We start from the raw sequence: 14746 nt of genomic DNA on the forward strand, positions 1-14746 counted from the left end.
TGTGACGTTACAAGACAGCCTGGTACAGAGAGGGGAAAACCCTTTTCTTTTGTCCTCCTCCAAAGAGCAGCTGGATCTGCTTCCCAGCTGATCTCCCCAGCAGACACCTCTCATTGCCCGCACATCAGTTTCCCTTTCCAAGGCTCTGAGAAAGATCCATGGCAAAGCAACGCCTGGAAATTTACTGCTTTCAAGCCAGTGTGTGGCCTGTGCTGCCCTCAGAAGTTCCCTCTATGAAGTACATCTACTCTTGAGGGCGCAGAGATCCGCCCGGCCCCATTAGGCAAGCAGCAGGGTAGCGCTGGCAAGCCACCACCTGCATTAAAGCAGATCTCTTCACCCCAAGAGGCCCACCTCTGAAGTGAGGAGCTCCCGTGCAGGGATGCTCCCGTTCCATCAGCAGCTCTGGAGCCATTCCCAGCTGGCTGGAAGGCTGCCTGCAAAGAGAGGGCTTAGGCTGCTGAGGAGGTGCTTGTATGGAGATGGGTGGCTTTGGATGTGCACAGGGAGATGGAGGCTTGGCCAGATGAAGGACCAGGGGCAAGATGTGGAGCCTGCTCCCTTCCTCTGCCCTCTCCTGTAGGGTTTTGGGGCTGGCTTGGCTGGTACCTCAGAAATCCTGGGAACGGGCAGCCTCGCCAGGCTGAAGGTTAGTCCGGAGCTTGTACATGTGATCTAAGGCTTGTGTGAGGAAAGTACTGGTTGTGTTGATCTCCATCAAGGTTAAGTTGTCCAGCTAGAAGAGAAGAATAGTGGTATCTGTGACAACAAGGGAGGATGAGGAACGAGAAAGCAGCTCCACAGCCCATGCTTTGCCTTTGGTTACTTGGGTTATTCCCAGCTGCCACCCCCCAACCCATCAAACACGAGCACACGAGGTACAAGAGCGCCGTTTCCATACGGCACCGGGAGCTGCAACCAGCCCATAAAGCGAGGTTTCAGCATATGGCTTGAGCTCCCAACTGCCGTACCCACAGCCCAGGGAAAAGGAAAAACATGCCCCAACCAGCGTTTCCAGGAGCAGCTCTCATCAGTCACAAGCCCACACAATCGCACGGCATCTGGAACGCTCCCAAGCACCGCGCTTGGCAAAGCCTTCGCCGCGCGTCCCCGCCGCACCTTGGCATGAACCTCCTGCTGCCTGACGAAGCTGTCTGCAGACAGCCGCAGCTTGGCTATCCGGGTGTCCCAGGTATCCTTCACCAGCGTGCGGATCTCGTCGGCCTTGGGGATGTTGTCTGAGGCACTAAAGGAAGGGGGGGAAAGCATCAGAACAGGCGAGGGACTCGTATGTTATGTCACCAGTGTAAGAAACGTTGGCAGCTCTTCAGCCCTCTAAGGCATAAGCAGAACAGTTTGCTATGGGGTGTGTGGGGGGGGAAACACACCACCCTGCAAGTCAACACTCAAATCCAGCCTGGTGCTTCTGCTGCTGGGATTTCTGGGATGGTTTATTTACCCGGGAATGCTCAGCTCTAACGCAGCATCTGGTTCTCGCTAAAATCCTTCTGCTCTTTAATTGCCCAGCTGGTACGAGGTGCAAGGAGGACCAATAACCTGGCCAAAGTCACCAGCAGCCAGGGAATTGGAAGGGCTCAGCTGTGATTAGAGCCCCAGCTCTGTGCTCTTGTGGCTCTATCAGAAAGTATTAAGTTGAAAGGGCTCTACGAGTTGTGCCACATCCTCCCACCGAGGCAATTCAGCGCCGCCATAAGGACCTTGAGAGATCAGCTCAATTCGCACGGGCAGAGCTGTCAGGGTTATTGTAGCGTGAGTGAAGGAGCTGCGTGCCAAGAGTGTCATCTCCAGAGGAAAAGCCAGTGCTTAAATGACCACCCTGCCATAATCGAGGGCTTAAAGTCAGAAGAGCCCGCGCTGAGCGAATACGAGCCAGCACATTTCACAAGTGAAATGCCTCAGCAGGCAGGAGTGCAGGCTCTGAACAGCCCTCAGTCTCCTGCTTCTGAGGCTGAGGAAAAGAGGAGCTTTCCTCCTGCAGGAGAGCCAAGCAAAAAGCCTGTGGGCTTTAGGCTGCCGAACAGATTGCAGCCATGGAACGTGTTGCTGATCCTCAAGGCCTCTACGCTCAGCTGCCGCTCAATAGCGCGGCACAGCCCCAATTATCAGGCCAGGGAACAAGCAAATCCATGAGGCGCAAAGTTACCACGGGAGAGAACTGCTGCAGCGAGATCTTGGCACATCATGGAATGAAACCCCATTAACTCTCACTTCCCCATCGCCCTCCGGGGCTGCTGCCAACCAAAGCCTGTGCTGAGCGTGTGCTCGGGTGGAAACCGTGACAAGACGTTTCCCACTCACTAGTTCAACAGCAGCTTTGTGAGCTCCATGTAGTAGGGGCTGGGCATCCGAGTGAAGGTGTCCTCTTTGCGCTCCTGGTCCCGGATTTCCTCCAGTTTCCCTACCAATGCAAGCAGGAACGGTCAGGCACTGACACAGCTTCGACGCTCATTTTTACCCCCATCAAGAAAACCCCATGTGCTGTTTCTGCAGGACTCCGAGGACAGGAAAAGGCTTCTGGAATGAAGCACACAGGGATGCTGACATGGATGTTGAAGCTGCACGTAGCGCACACCATGCCGGAAGGCTGGATCTACCTCAGCCCCATCCCCAAGCCTCTCAGGAGGTGTTCCCCACAGCCACAAGGCACTGTCAGTAATGAGTGTTTCTGCCCCTGAATGAATACAGCAGGAGCACTTAATGCAAGTCTCCCTCTTCCTGCAGCTCCGTTGAGTGTTTACTTCTCCTGCTTCTCAGTTTCCCTTGGGACTACAAAAGGGAAGGTGTCATCATTCTCACTTTTAAGAGTGAGAACCTCCCATTTCCGATGAAGATCATTTCATGGAGTGAATGAGCTGGTGATTAACACACAAGCGTGCTCTCTTAGGTCTCCCTCCTCACACAGGGTCATCTGAGGTTCCCGAAGCTCTGTGAGATCTGTAAGTGCTGCTCAGAACACCCATTCACCACTGGGGAATGCAAGTGTCAGGGCTGGGGATTCAATCTGTTCTTCCTCCTCACCAGAGGAACAGAAGGTAAATACATGAGGGAAGATTAAATCTCCTGTCAATATAAAGAATTCCAGCAGTGGGAAATCATCCTCCCTCAGACTTACTTTGTGTTTGTGGAATTAAGCTTCCCACTGAAACAGGGGAAGTTCAGGTTGGATATAAGGAAGTAGTTCTTCCCTGTGAGGGTGCTGAGGTGCTGGCACAGGGTGCCCAGAGAAGCTGGGGCTGCCCCATCCCTGGCAGTGATGGACGGGGCTTGGGGTAACCTGCTCTAGTGTGAGGCATCCTTGCCCATGGCAGGGGTTGGAACTGGGTGATCTTAAGGCCCTTTCCAACCCAAACCATCCCTTGATTCTATAATGGTGCAAAACAGAGATTTTCGTTGAACTTCTTCTTTCCACTGCACCCACTGGAGCCCAGCCCCGACGCCCCATCCTTACCAACATCCATCCATTCCGGAGCAATCACCCGGCACTTCTGCCTCTGCTTCAGGTTGATGGCGAGCCAGAGAGGCACTTCCACTGGCAAGCCGGGATTGAAAGGGCCCAGATCTCCCTGGAAGATGAACCAAAGACAACGGTTAAGGGCTCGCACACGGCAGAACTCACCTGATAACGTGGCCTTGGCCACGACTACCCTCGACACACAGCCCCTGGGCTCAGGCTGAGCACCCAGTGCCACAGCTCAGCACCCAAGGATGCCAGGGACCCTCCAGCCCTCAGCCAAGGCTCAGGGGATGCTGCCCCCCACCAGAGACATGGGCACAGCGCATCATCCCTCTCCTCCTCCCCTCTGCCCTTCATCCCAACCCTCAATCCCTCCATCCCATCACAGCAGACCCCCAACCCCTCTCCCTGCTCCCAAGCACCCCAAACCCCGTCCCCAACCTCCTGCCCCTCAGTCCCAACCCCCCAAACCCTACCTCACACCTAATCCCTGTCCCTCATCGCCCCAAACCCTGCCTCAAGCCCCTCAGCCCCCAATCCCCCCCTCCCCAACCAGCCCCACGGCCCTGCCCGAGGCCCCACAGACCCCAATGAGATGGATCCGGTCAAGGCTGAAGTTGGGCACGATCGTCACCAGCTCCTTCTCGGCCAGGAACTCCACCTCGGCCGGCTCCATGGAGGCGGCAGCGGGGACGGGGATGGGGATCGGGATGGGGATCGGGATGGGGATCGGGATGGGGATCGGGATCGGGATCGGGATCGGGATCGGGACCGAACCGGCGCTGGAACCAGGACCTGACTGTCTTACGCGCCCGCCCTCCCTATTGGCTACGCGCCGGTGAAACCCCGCCCACGAAATGCCGTTTCCCGCCTCCCGCCCCTTTGGCGGTTTCTGCAGGGGCGGAGCCTGGCGGAGCTCGGAGCACGCTGATTGGTCTCTCCCAGGCGTCAGTTGGCCGGCGATTGGCTAACACAGAGACCGTGTACGCCCACGCTCCGAGCTCCGGCCCCGCGGGGGGTGGCAGTTGGACCAATCCCGGTGCGCCCCGGGTGGCGCTCGGCCAATCAGCGCTCAGCACTTGTTGCCAGAGCGCTGTGGGGCCTGCAGAGGCCCTGCCCTCATCCTCTGAGCGTGTGCGCGCCTCCCGCCACTGCCGCCCCCTGGCGGCCGGGAGGAGCAGCGCCCCGGGGGGACACATGTGGGGCCGGTTACCGTGGGGTACGGGGAGGGAGGGAGGGGGGGGGTGTCCTCCAGCGCACCCACCGGCCTCCATCAGACCCGGTGTCCCTGTGCAGACACCCTCCGGTCATCAGCCCACCCACCCCTCCATGCCCACCTCCATGCACCCGCCCATCTATGCCTTCATCCGTCCATCCATGCCTCCATTCCTTCCTCTCCCACTCACCCATCCATCCATCCATCCATCCTCTGTTCACTCACCCACACCTTAGAACAGCAATCAGCCCTCTTCTTGCTCTCTGTCCATGCACCACATTGTCCATCCCCCCCGTTCCTGTATCTAACCATTCCTCCATCCCTCCCTCCCTCCCTCCCTCCATTCAACCATCCATCCACACCCCTCTATCCCCCCCATTCATCCCTCCATCCCCCCCCCATCCCTTCACCCATTCCTCCCCCCATCCTTCCCTCCATCTGCCCTGCAGGTCGCCATGGAAACCGAACCCCCCCCCCCCTCCCCAAATGCTGCCAGCTCCCCCCCGTCCCCCTCCCCAGCTGCCTTAGACTCAGCCTTAGGACACCCATGGGCCCAACCCCAGCCCTTGGGGTGAGGATCACCACGGGGGTACCCGCAGGCTGGGCTATGGGGCTAAATCTCGGTGCTGCCCCACACCGGGGGCTGCAGGAAGGGGTTTGGGGGGGGGGGGGGGGGTGGTGTCCCTCCGCCCCCCGTTAACGTAGCAGCCCCCGCGGCGCCGCAGCTCCACCGGGCGCGCTGTAACCGGCTCCACTCGCGTGTCTTTTGCCATCTGCTGCTGTCATTAAAGAACGAGATTTCCATCTGCTTTCACACTCCCTCCTCTCCCGGTGCCGCCGCTCCCCGGGAACCAGCGCCCCCGGCTCCCTCCCGGGATGCGGGACCACCGGGGAGGGATGCGGGCGATGTCCGAGCTCATTTGCAATCGGTTCCTTCGATCCACTTGGACAACGGAGTGGGGGCAGTATCCCTTTGTGCTGCCCGGCAGCATGGGGTGATGCTGACAAGGGGTGGTTTTGCGGGTGCGGAGCCTCGGGGGCTTTATTCACCAGGGTGGCCCCGCACGGTGCCATCCCCTTCCCTGTGCTTTTAGAAGAGACAAACCCCAGTCACCGGTGTCCAAACTCACCCATGCGATGGGAGCCCCGTGTGTCCCTAAGGAGCTGGCCCTGGACAACGCGCATCCCTGTGGAGCGGGGATTGTATCCCCAGGATGCTCACGGTCAGCACTGACTGCACGATGGTGCCCCCCCGCCCCGCCGTGCCTCTCGGGCCAGCATGGTCCCCGTCGGTGTTGGTGGCGTGACGATGATGGAGGGCACATGCAAGTGCTTCTCTCCTGGAGATGCTGCTCCTGCCTGGTCGCTGTCATTCCCGCTGCTCACACACATCTTCAAGCCTGAAGGGGCAACCAAGGGGGAAAATCATGTGTAGGGGATGCGGTTCCCTCACCTCCCTCCCTATCTCCATGGCTCAACCCCCTTACGAGCCACTAGAGAACCCACCAAACCTCCTGGCTTTGGGGTGCCCCATAGAGGTGAATACAGCAGCCAGCCCCCACCCCGATCTCCTGCCCCTGGGTAAAGGATCACTTTAATCTGCCTTTTTAATCATGAGAGAAGCCCCGTGCGGTGCAGGCAGCGGCCGGGGAGGTTTCAGCTCTTCCCAAGCAGGAAAATGCCCGGAGGGGACAGACACTGATATTTTAAATCTCTTTTTAATTAAGGATAAAGGCCTGCCTTACATAAGGCAGCTGGAGAACGGGGGTGTCTTGTCTCTTACTGCAGACTCCAAGCTCACCAGAGGGACCTGGAGGCACAGGGGGATGTTTTGAGGCTCTGCCCTGGATTTGGGGATTTGGACAGGGACTCCCTGGATGCCTCATTTTTCCCTCTTCAGTCACCTCATATTGGGCTGAGGGAGGGTCTGTGGGACCCCCAAATCCCTTAACCTCAACTGGCAGCATCCTCAACGCAGGGAGAGTGTGTATGGGTGCAGAGCTCATTTTTGGGCAGTGCATCCTACCACAGCCAGCATCACACATGGGGTTTGAGCTTGGGAAGAAGCAGCTCTGTTCCTTAGAGAGGGATGCTCATTAGCTCCCCTCCCTAACTACCCAAAGGATGATTAATACGAGAGGCTCAGGGGTCAGCACTGGGATGCAGCGCTAATGGGAGATACAATATCCAGCCTTTACCCTGCTCACCCAGCGCAGCGAGGCCGGGATCATTAAAAGCTCCCACTTCCCTCTCTCTGCAGACATCACTTCTGCCATCCCCAGCCTAACTCCATTAAGAGAATTAAAGTTAGGGGAAAAGCAGATGGGTAGAAAGCTCCTGGGGTGGAATATCCCTGGGGAGAGAGGAGCAATGAAGGATGCTCCAGGCTCGAGCATTGCATCCATACCCAAAGCATCCCATCCATGCTGCCTTTTTCCCACCTCTAGGGAAACCCATTGTGGGATGCCATCAGCCCAAGGATGCTCCAGGGTAGAAGATGCAGGATGGAGCACAGGACCAGGCCTTTATATTGTTACAGGGCTGGGATAGTGGACTGGGACATCGGGGTGATGCCTGAGCATCATGTCACTCATGGGACTCCTTAAATGCCAGCAGCACACTAAAACACACCAGTCCTGCCCACTTAAAGCTCCTCCTTGCATAACCATCCCCAGATGCCTTCATGGAGCAGGAGTGACCCCAGCATCTTCCCAAACCTACCTTTGAGGCAGGATAACTTGAGCCCCATGTTTTCATCCTCTCAGCAGGACCCAGCTCTCCAGCCCCACCGCTGGTCCTCGCTGCTGGAGCTGCAAGAGAGATACAGGAAGTGATGCTGGGAGGTAGGAGTGAACTGGGTTGCTCACTGAAAGCATGCACCTCTGTGTGTGTGTGCATATGTATATGTATACATCTATAGGTGCCTGGGTAGAACAGGAAGCATGGGTGCATGGCAGCAAAACCACCCGTGATGTCACAGCAACTCAGTGAGTCAATCTCAGCCACTGAGTTTTGGGAGGAACTTTTTGGGAGGGCAGAGAAGGAGCCTGTTTCCAGGGCGGGGGGGATCCCATCCGGTCCTATCCTGGCTTCTCTGCTCCTGGGATCAATGCTGCAAACATCTGCAGGTGAGAAGGTGGTGAATGAAGGAATCAGGTTGTTATTTGTGAAGGTAACTGGTGCAGAGGATGCTGGTCTGTGGCATTGCATCCCCTGGGGAGCAGCCAGAGCAATGGGCACCAATTGGGGATGCACTGACAATGAGAGCTTCATCCTGCTCTATTTGGACATCACTGATGCTCCAAGAGCTTTCAAGTGGGTAATTCCCATTGTGGGACATCATGAAAGTGATGTTGAAACCCATTCTGAGCAAAAACACCTTTAATGGGAAATCTTCATCCTCCTGCACGCAGCTGCTGGGAAAAGCTCCTTGGGATGAGGGTCAGCCACTCATTTCGGTTCTTCCAAGCCCTGTGGCCCGCATAGAGCCAAGCAAACCCTCTGTTCCCCCTGCCCAACCTACACCACAGCTTCACTTCACCTTTCCAAGCAGCCTGAGGTCGCCCAGCCACAGCCAGCGAGAGGAAGTGGGAGCTTGCCATTGCTGGGCTTAATTCTGCTTCCTTTATCAGCTCCCCACAACCACACTGAGCCTTGGCACCCCTTTGGCCAAGGAGCTGCCTCAGGGCCGGGAGTAGACCCCCACCGTGGGCCTCCCACTTTGCAACTATAGCCCAAGTATCAATAAACCTGTTTTGAGGTGAATTCTCCAGTTTTCGGCACTACCAAAACCAGCCATCCCCATCCGCTCAGGGTTGGAGGAGGGTTGTGCTGGGGAGACCCAGCCCCATGGCACAAGGGGTCTCCTCTTGGACCAGACCCCATAGCTAAGCCCTTGCATGACAAAGCAGCCCCTTCCCCATGCCACTGGCTCTTAGCCCTGCATCCGCACCACGGCACTGGGAGAGATGCTTAGATAGAGAAGCCCACCCCGCCAGCATTCCAGCAGGATTGCTGGTGGCTGATGGCTTCAGCATCGCTCCCGTGTCGGCATCAGGCCAAGGAGTATTTGCTTTCCCGATGAGTTCACGCTCCAAAAACCCCCAGACACTCATCACAAGCATCACTGAGCGGTGGCCGCGCTGCTCAGGCATGGATGCGAGATGCTCACCCAACATGTGGGATTGGGGATGCCCCGGGAAGAGGAGTGGGACCAAAACCAGCCATGGTGCTCCGAGGGGATGACACTTACCCGGTCCTGGGAGCTGGAAGCACGATGCCCACCGTTGCATCCCACCTCCCACAGCATCCGGCTGCTCTGGGATGCAGGAGTGTGAGGCTGGGTGGGGGATTCCCACTCAGGACCAGTGAGGCAGGAGCAGGTTGCAGTGAGACAGCTTGGGGTAAGGTTGGTTTCTAACCTGGTTAATCAGGTTAGCAGAGCCCTGGCTCCTCCCATCCATCCCCTGCTCCAGCCCCATCCAAGCCCAGCAAAGCCCTTGGGTGATGAGGAAACGCTGCTTTACTCTCACCCCACTGCACAATCCAGCCTGGTGCCAAGAAAAAGAGGAGCAGGAGTGCCTCTTGCCTGCAACTGAACTGCCTGGACCACTGAGCATCCCTACAAAGAGTCAGAGGGGCAAGTGCTTAGAAAGGCAAGTGCCAGTTTGGTGCGAGGGTGCCCAGCTCTGGCATCCCTGAGATCCTAATGTCAAGAGAGGAGCGATGCTGCAGCCTCCAGGAGCATCCCCACCTCCTCCAGCTTCCAGAAAGTGCCTGTCCCCCTTCCTGTCCAACCTTCCATCCCCAAAACCAGCCCAGCAGTGGAACCAGCATCAGGGCTTCTCAAGGGGTTGGGTACCACCCCGCTGCGAGGATGCCCGGGCAAAGGCTCTGCCTCCGGAGCAGCCGCCTTTGCCTGCATTAAAAGGAGCCAGAGGCTTTTTCATGTTCACCTCCTCCGCAATTAAGAGGCGAGGCCCGGCCCTGAGACAGAGCTGAAAAGCAGCGGTTCACATCCAGGGCGCCGGCGTGCGGGGAATGCCAGCGCGCATTAAACACCCAGAGCCTGAGGGCACAGGAACCGAGGGGAAAGCTTTGAACTTCACCCGGAGATCGCAGCAAACTGATCCCAGGAGCTTGGGAGGTCTCCGGCGAGATCAGAGCATCATGGATGAGAACAAGCCCTGCTGGGATGGGCATAGAGGGGAGCAGGGAGGGGAAGCGGGTGGTTTTGCTCTAGTTTCTGCTGGTCTGGTCCTGTTATGTTCAGTGGAAAACACACAGAGGGAAAGGGCTGATTTCCTTCCTCGTCTGGCTCCTCTGATTCACCAAGTGACTGAGTATTGCAAAGCTTCAGCGTGGAGAGCTGGGCAAACAGCGCAGGGGAAAGGGTGCAGCCCCAGGTCCTAGATGCAGAAATGCTTGCAACCTGAGGCTCCAGTTCCGCCCCAGAAAACAAACAAATTGGTTTAAGTGTTGCTTTGTTTTGCCTGTTCTGCTGCAAACAGCTAAAGGACAAAGTCCAAGACAGAGCCTGGCAAGCCTGATCTTCCCAAATCCCATCCCAACAGCATGCAGCATCCCATGGGGCCAGGGACCCCTCACCACCAGCACAAACCCAGTCTGAGCAGCAGAAATCTCCCCTCCATATGAGCTATTTCGATGCCTCTCTCCAAACCGACCTGTTTACTGCTTTTGGGTGAGAACAAAAGGCTCCAAAACACAGGAGGGCTGGAATTAGCCTGACCTGGAGGAGCAGTTGTTGCTGAAACCATTAGCAACCAAAAGAGATGTCTTGCTGCAGCAGGGGAGGTAAACACAAACATCAGCCCGCTAAAATAACTGTGGTTAGCTCTGCGGGCTGCAACACGGTGTGGTGACAGGGATAGGCACAAGCACAGCATCACACACCCCTTCCTGTCCTCTCCATGGGCTGGGAAGCAAAGACACCCTTGGGCATGTACATAACATGAGGTTTGGACACCTCAAGGTGACAAGCTGTGGCCCAGGACCCCCCCACTATGGAGCCCTGTTTGCTAGCAGTCGACCAACACCAGGCAGATCTGAGCCACAAGTACAGGCACATCACAATGTGTCAGACATCCCCTTTCTATGGTAGACAGCCCTGCCTCTGATTCACATCCTTACCAGGGGATTGCTGAGCATCACATTGGGGTCACTGGCCAAACACCACCAAGAGCCAGCTGGCCACAAGGAGGAAGAGGATGGGTTCATAAAGCTTCCTTGGAGGGTCAGTAGGGAGCCACCTTCACTCTGGGCAAGGCTTGTCCCTCCAGCCCCGCACTGTCCTTTGGTGACTGGCTCCCAGTTCTCCCAGGGTCAGTGCTTCCCAGCCCTCAAGTCCCTTCCTGCCCTGGTGTATGAGGCTGAAGCAGTGGTGATGGGGTGAGGATGGAGGGCAGCTCGCGACTTCACTGAAAGGGGAAGAGTGAGCTCACGGCTTCCCAGACACCAGCAGAACCACAGGGAAAGGGATGTGTTTTGCAAACACTGGCCTCAAGACAAGCTTTGGCTGGAGAGCACCGGAGCTGCTCTGTTGGCTGCCTCCAAAGGAGCTGCTCCTGCACACACCAGCTGGGCTTGTGTTAGAAAGGAGGGAGGGGAAGAGGCTTTCTGGGTCACAGAGTCCCAGGGTCTGCTCACGCAGGTGACACGTCAGCCTGGCTGCGTGCTCACAGCACAATGAGGCCACTGCTCCCCACTTCTGCACTGGGTGTTTTCCAGTCCCATCCTGGCTTAGAAATCACCCTGAAAAGGGGGCTGCAGGGCCACTGATAGGCCTTGTGGAAACCAGAGGTGACAACAAGGCAGTGGGTGCTGGGAGAGGCAAAGGAACTCCCTCCCAACCCTGCACGGAGCTCCACTGCCATCCAGGACAGGCAAGTGGTACCCGGAGGGGCTGCCAGGCGTGGGAAGGGAGGAGGATGTCACGAGGAAGCAGCTGAAGATGCAGGCTGTGGGGAAACTGGAGCAGCTCCAGCATTTCCCAAGCACAGGCTCTTGGCAGGACCGGGAGAGCGAAAACCAGCAGGAACTGTGCTGGAAAACACCCCCAAAGAGAATCCATCGGGCTGTGTCAGCAGCCCCACGAGCGAGGCAAGAGCTGCTGTGACAGGGAGTAGGAAGCGAAGCAGGAAGGGAGCACATACCTGAAGCACAAAACCGGAGTGTGCCGGGCTCTCCTGCCAGACCTGCATCCAGAGAAAACCACCTCCCTGCCCGGCATGGATCTGGGAGGCTGTGGCTGGGAATTGGCTTAGGGACCTGGCCGTGGCTTCTGTGCTTCTCAGCTCGCTGAGCTCCAGGTTAATCTCAGCCCAGCTTTCCCCTTTTATCCCCTGGTACAACCCCAGTACAGTTTTTCAATTAGGTGCATCTTTTAAGCTCCAGAGCGCATTTCTAGGAAGGGATGCGCTGTTTCTCTTGGCCCTCGTGGGCTGATGCTGCGCAGAGCAGGACATGCCTGGCACCGATCCTGCCCGCATCCAGCTAAAGTGCCGCCACGCTGCAGCCGGTGCGGCGCTGCCTGGAAGCACTCACGGAGCTACCCGTTACCCCCAGCCCACCTACCGGGTGTTCTTAAGAGCAGCATTCCCTGTCTCCCTCAGCATGGCTCCAGCAGGCTGCCTGGATCACGGACCGCTTTCACCGGTCCCTTTATGGGAACAGCAAACTGACTCCGTCCTCTCCGGATCCGTGTCTGCTGCCCAGCTGAAACCCAAAGGGATATATGCAGCCAGGGTGCACTTTGGGATGAGGAGGCTGGGTGAAAATGTGGTCTAAAAGCGACAGGAAGGAGGAGAATAGATCGATCAAGACTTCAGCAGATACTTGGGCTCAGTGAGGTCGCTTCCTGATGCGGGAGAACTGGTTGCAGGGCGACTGGTGAAGCAAAAGAGGAGTTTGCGGCGCAGGAGTGTGATGTGTGGAGATGTTTAACTCAAGATGGGAATAACAGAGACTGGGATGGATGGGAAGGAAGCAGCCTGGTCAGCTCAACACACCCCAGCTCCTACCGGACACAGTGGGCAACCGAGCTGCGTTCCAGGAGCTGAATTAAAACACAATGGAGAAGCAGAGCTCACAAATGCACGCTGAGCACATTTCCCCTTGAGGCCAGTTTCCAAGCTGCAGTCAACCGCAAGTCCACCCCATTAACAGCCTCCTCCATTAGCATTCACGTGCTCTTTCCTATCAGCAATGCCCTCCACCGAGGAGCATCTTGAGACGTTTTACAAATAGCAGCAGCACTGGAGTGCAGCGATTAGGCCTCGAGCCAGGGAGCAGAGAGACCCGGGATTACTTCCTGCATCTGTCACTGTCACCACTCCTCCACTTCAGTGAGGAATTCTTGGGGGCAGGGGGCTGTCTCACAGGGCACATCACAGTGCTGGAGATGGGCTCTGCACATCTGTCTGCCCCCTGCTCCAGCTGTGCTGGGTGAAGAGGTGGTGGCTCCTTCATCCTGCTCGTCTGCTTCCCACACCCACACAGAACCACAGAATGGTTTGGGTTGGAAAGGACCTTAATATCATCCAGTTCCATCCTCCCATGAGCTCTAATGAGCTGGAGGAGGTTAAGTGGTAGGTCTTTGCTTGTTTCACACTGACAAAGACTAGGGAACATCCTGTGAACAGCTCAGCTGGCAGATGGGAGGGACAACGGAGGAAAACCCCAGCAGCACACTGCTTCACTTCCTGAATGCAGGAAAACCCCCTAAAATCTTCATTCATACACACATCAACGAGCTCAGAGAGAAAATTATACCAGTGCATTCCCTGGGAACAGGTACCTTGCTTGTGAGCACCCCTAAGAACAGCGGAATAGACACCCCTTGGCTCTTGCCACCCATCTGCTCTTCCCATTCAGGATGCTCCATAAGCTAGGAGCAGAAACCACTTCCCCTGTGCATCTAGCCCTAATTCTCCAAACAATTTTAGGGTCGTCCCACTTCTCGGTGAAAACAACCCCTACAGCCTACAGCCCCTCCCAAACTGTTCCCTTCCGTGTTTCTCAAGCTGGATGGGTATATGGAGTTTCTGGCACTGTTGGAAGTGCCACAGGTTACCTGGGGCTTGCTGGGTCTCAGGTCATTCTGGTCCTCGATTTCAAACAGAATGGATGTTTGAGCAATGTAAACTCAAGGCTCTTTGTCCTCCCCCTTGTGACTAAAGGATTCGAGGCAAGCACTCATGTGAGCCCAGCAAAGAGTAGTGCGTCCTCCCACTCGAACCCAAGCACTTTGAACTGGTATTTTCAGATACTTGTGGGGTCTCTTTATCACTGTTTTGAAATATTAGGGTTGAGAGTGGAAAGAAAAGAATCCCACATTTTGCATTTCCAAGTGCTTGAAGTCCTGCGGATGAGGTAAAATGCTGGGATTTAAATGTCTGGGTAGGCAAATGCCAAATTTCCAAATCTTGGTGAATAAGGGGGAAAAAACAATTAATGCTTCATGTCATTAATTGCTAACAAACAAACAAAAAAGCGTAGGACACCCATTCCCTGTGCTGTCTTCCCAGGTATCACAAGGGCTCCAGCAATGGAGACACAGATGCCGGCCCTAAGATTTCTTCCCCCCCCCCGAAGGTTTAAAGGGAGTTACCTTGAGCTCTGATGAATCCAATTGATCGGGCAGCCAGGAAACCAGCATTTGCTCCTGCAGGTAGGTTTGGTACATCAGCAGGAAAGGGGAACACAGCCTGCAGCTTCCTCATTCTTTCACAAGAGCCATGGTGGCTGCGGGCTGCCTGGCTTTATGAAACTGCTGCCTTTTGTCCTGCCTTCAATGCAAATAGGACAGGTGAGATAAGATCTGAGCATTGCAGAGCTTGTCCTTTTTACTTAAAGCCAGCCTGGGCTTCTACTGGTGGCAAAACACTCAAAGGACCTCATTGAAAAGCAAGCAGAAGATAAAGAAAGGGAAAAGACAAAGCACTAAAAACTGCTCCTCTTCCAGAAACATGTCTCATTGTTAGTCACAGGGAGTGTTTCCATCAGGTTACAGAGTGATGATATACATTTCGGGGGAG

At 56.1% G+C, this 14746-nt stretch overlaps 1 protein-coding gene across 2 annotated transcripts; it reads right to left on the reverse strand.

Moving 5' to 3' along the window:
• Positions 1-7595, reverse strand: GINS2 (GINS complex subunit 2). Of its 2 annotated transcripts, XM_061477398.1 has the most exons (7): positions 7413-7595; positions 5822-6091; positions 3470-3584; positions 2320-2419; positions 1120-1246; positions 610-736; positions 1-437 (listed from the first exon to the last, which is right to left on the reverse strand). In XM_061477398.1, exons 2-6 carry the CDS (start codon positions 6062-6064, stop codon positions 611-613), a joined length of 711 nt encoding a protein of 236 aa, XP_061333382.1. In that variant the 5' UTR covers positions 6065-6091; positions 7413-7595; the 3' UTR covers positions 1-437; position 610. The 2 variants fall into 2 exon arrangements, with proteins under 2 accessions (XP_061333382.1, XP_061333383.1); XM_061477399.1 differs by lacking the exons at positions 5822-6091; positions 7413-7595 and adding an exon at positions 4062-4178 and having other exon boundaries at positions 3-736.
• Positions 7596-14746: the final 7151 nt, after the last annotated feature.

This window comes from Pezoporus flaviventris, unplaced genomic scaffold (assembly GCF_033815535.1).
Source record: "Pezoporus flaviventris isolate CSIRO_AGI_PZ_B2104156 unplaced genomic scaffold, CSIRO_AGI_Pfla_v1 ptg000105l, whole genome shotgun sequence".
Classification (NCBI taxonomy): domain Eukaryota; kingdom Metazoa; phylum Chordata; class Aves; order Psittaciformes; family Psittacidae; genus Pezoporus; species Pezoporus flaviventris.

Excerpts from the sequence above, each read along its gene's own strand:
- GINS2 (XM_061477398.1), bottom strand. The coding sequence starts at position 6,064 with ATGACAGCGACCAGGCAGGAGCAGCATCTCCAGGAGAGAAGCACTTGC. Across the intron at positions 3,585-5,821 it reads ACGGGGCTCCCATCGCATGG|GGAGATCTGGGCCCTTTCAA; the intron begins GTGAGTTTGGAC and ends TTCATCTTCCAG. Across the intron at positions 2,420-3,469 it reads TCCGGAATGGATGGATGTTG|GGAAACTGGAGGAAATCCGG; the intron begins GTAAGGATGGGG and ends TTGCATTGGTAG.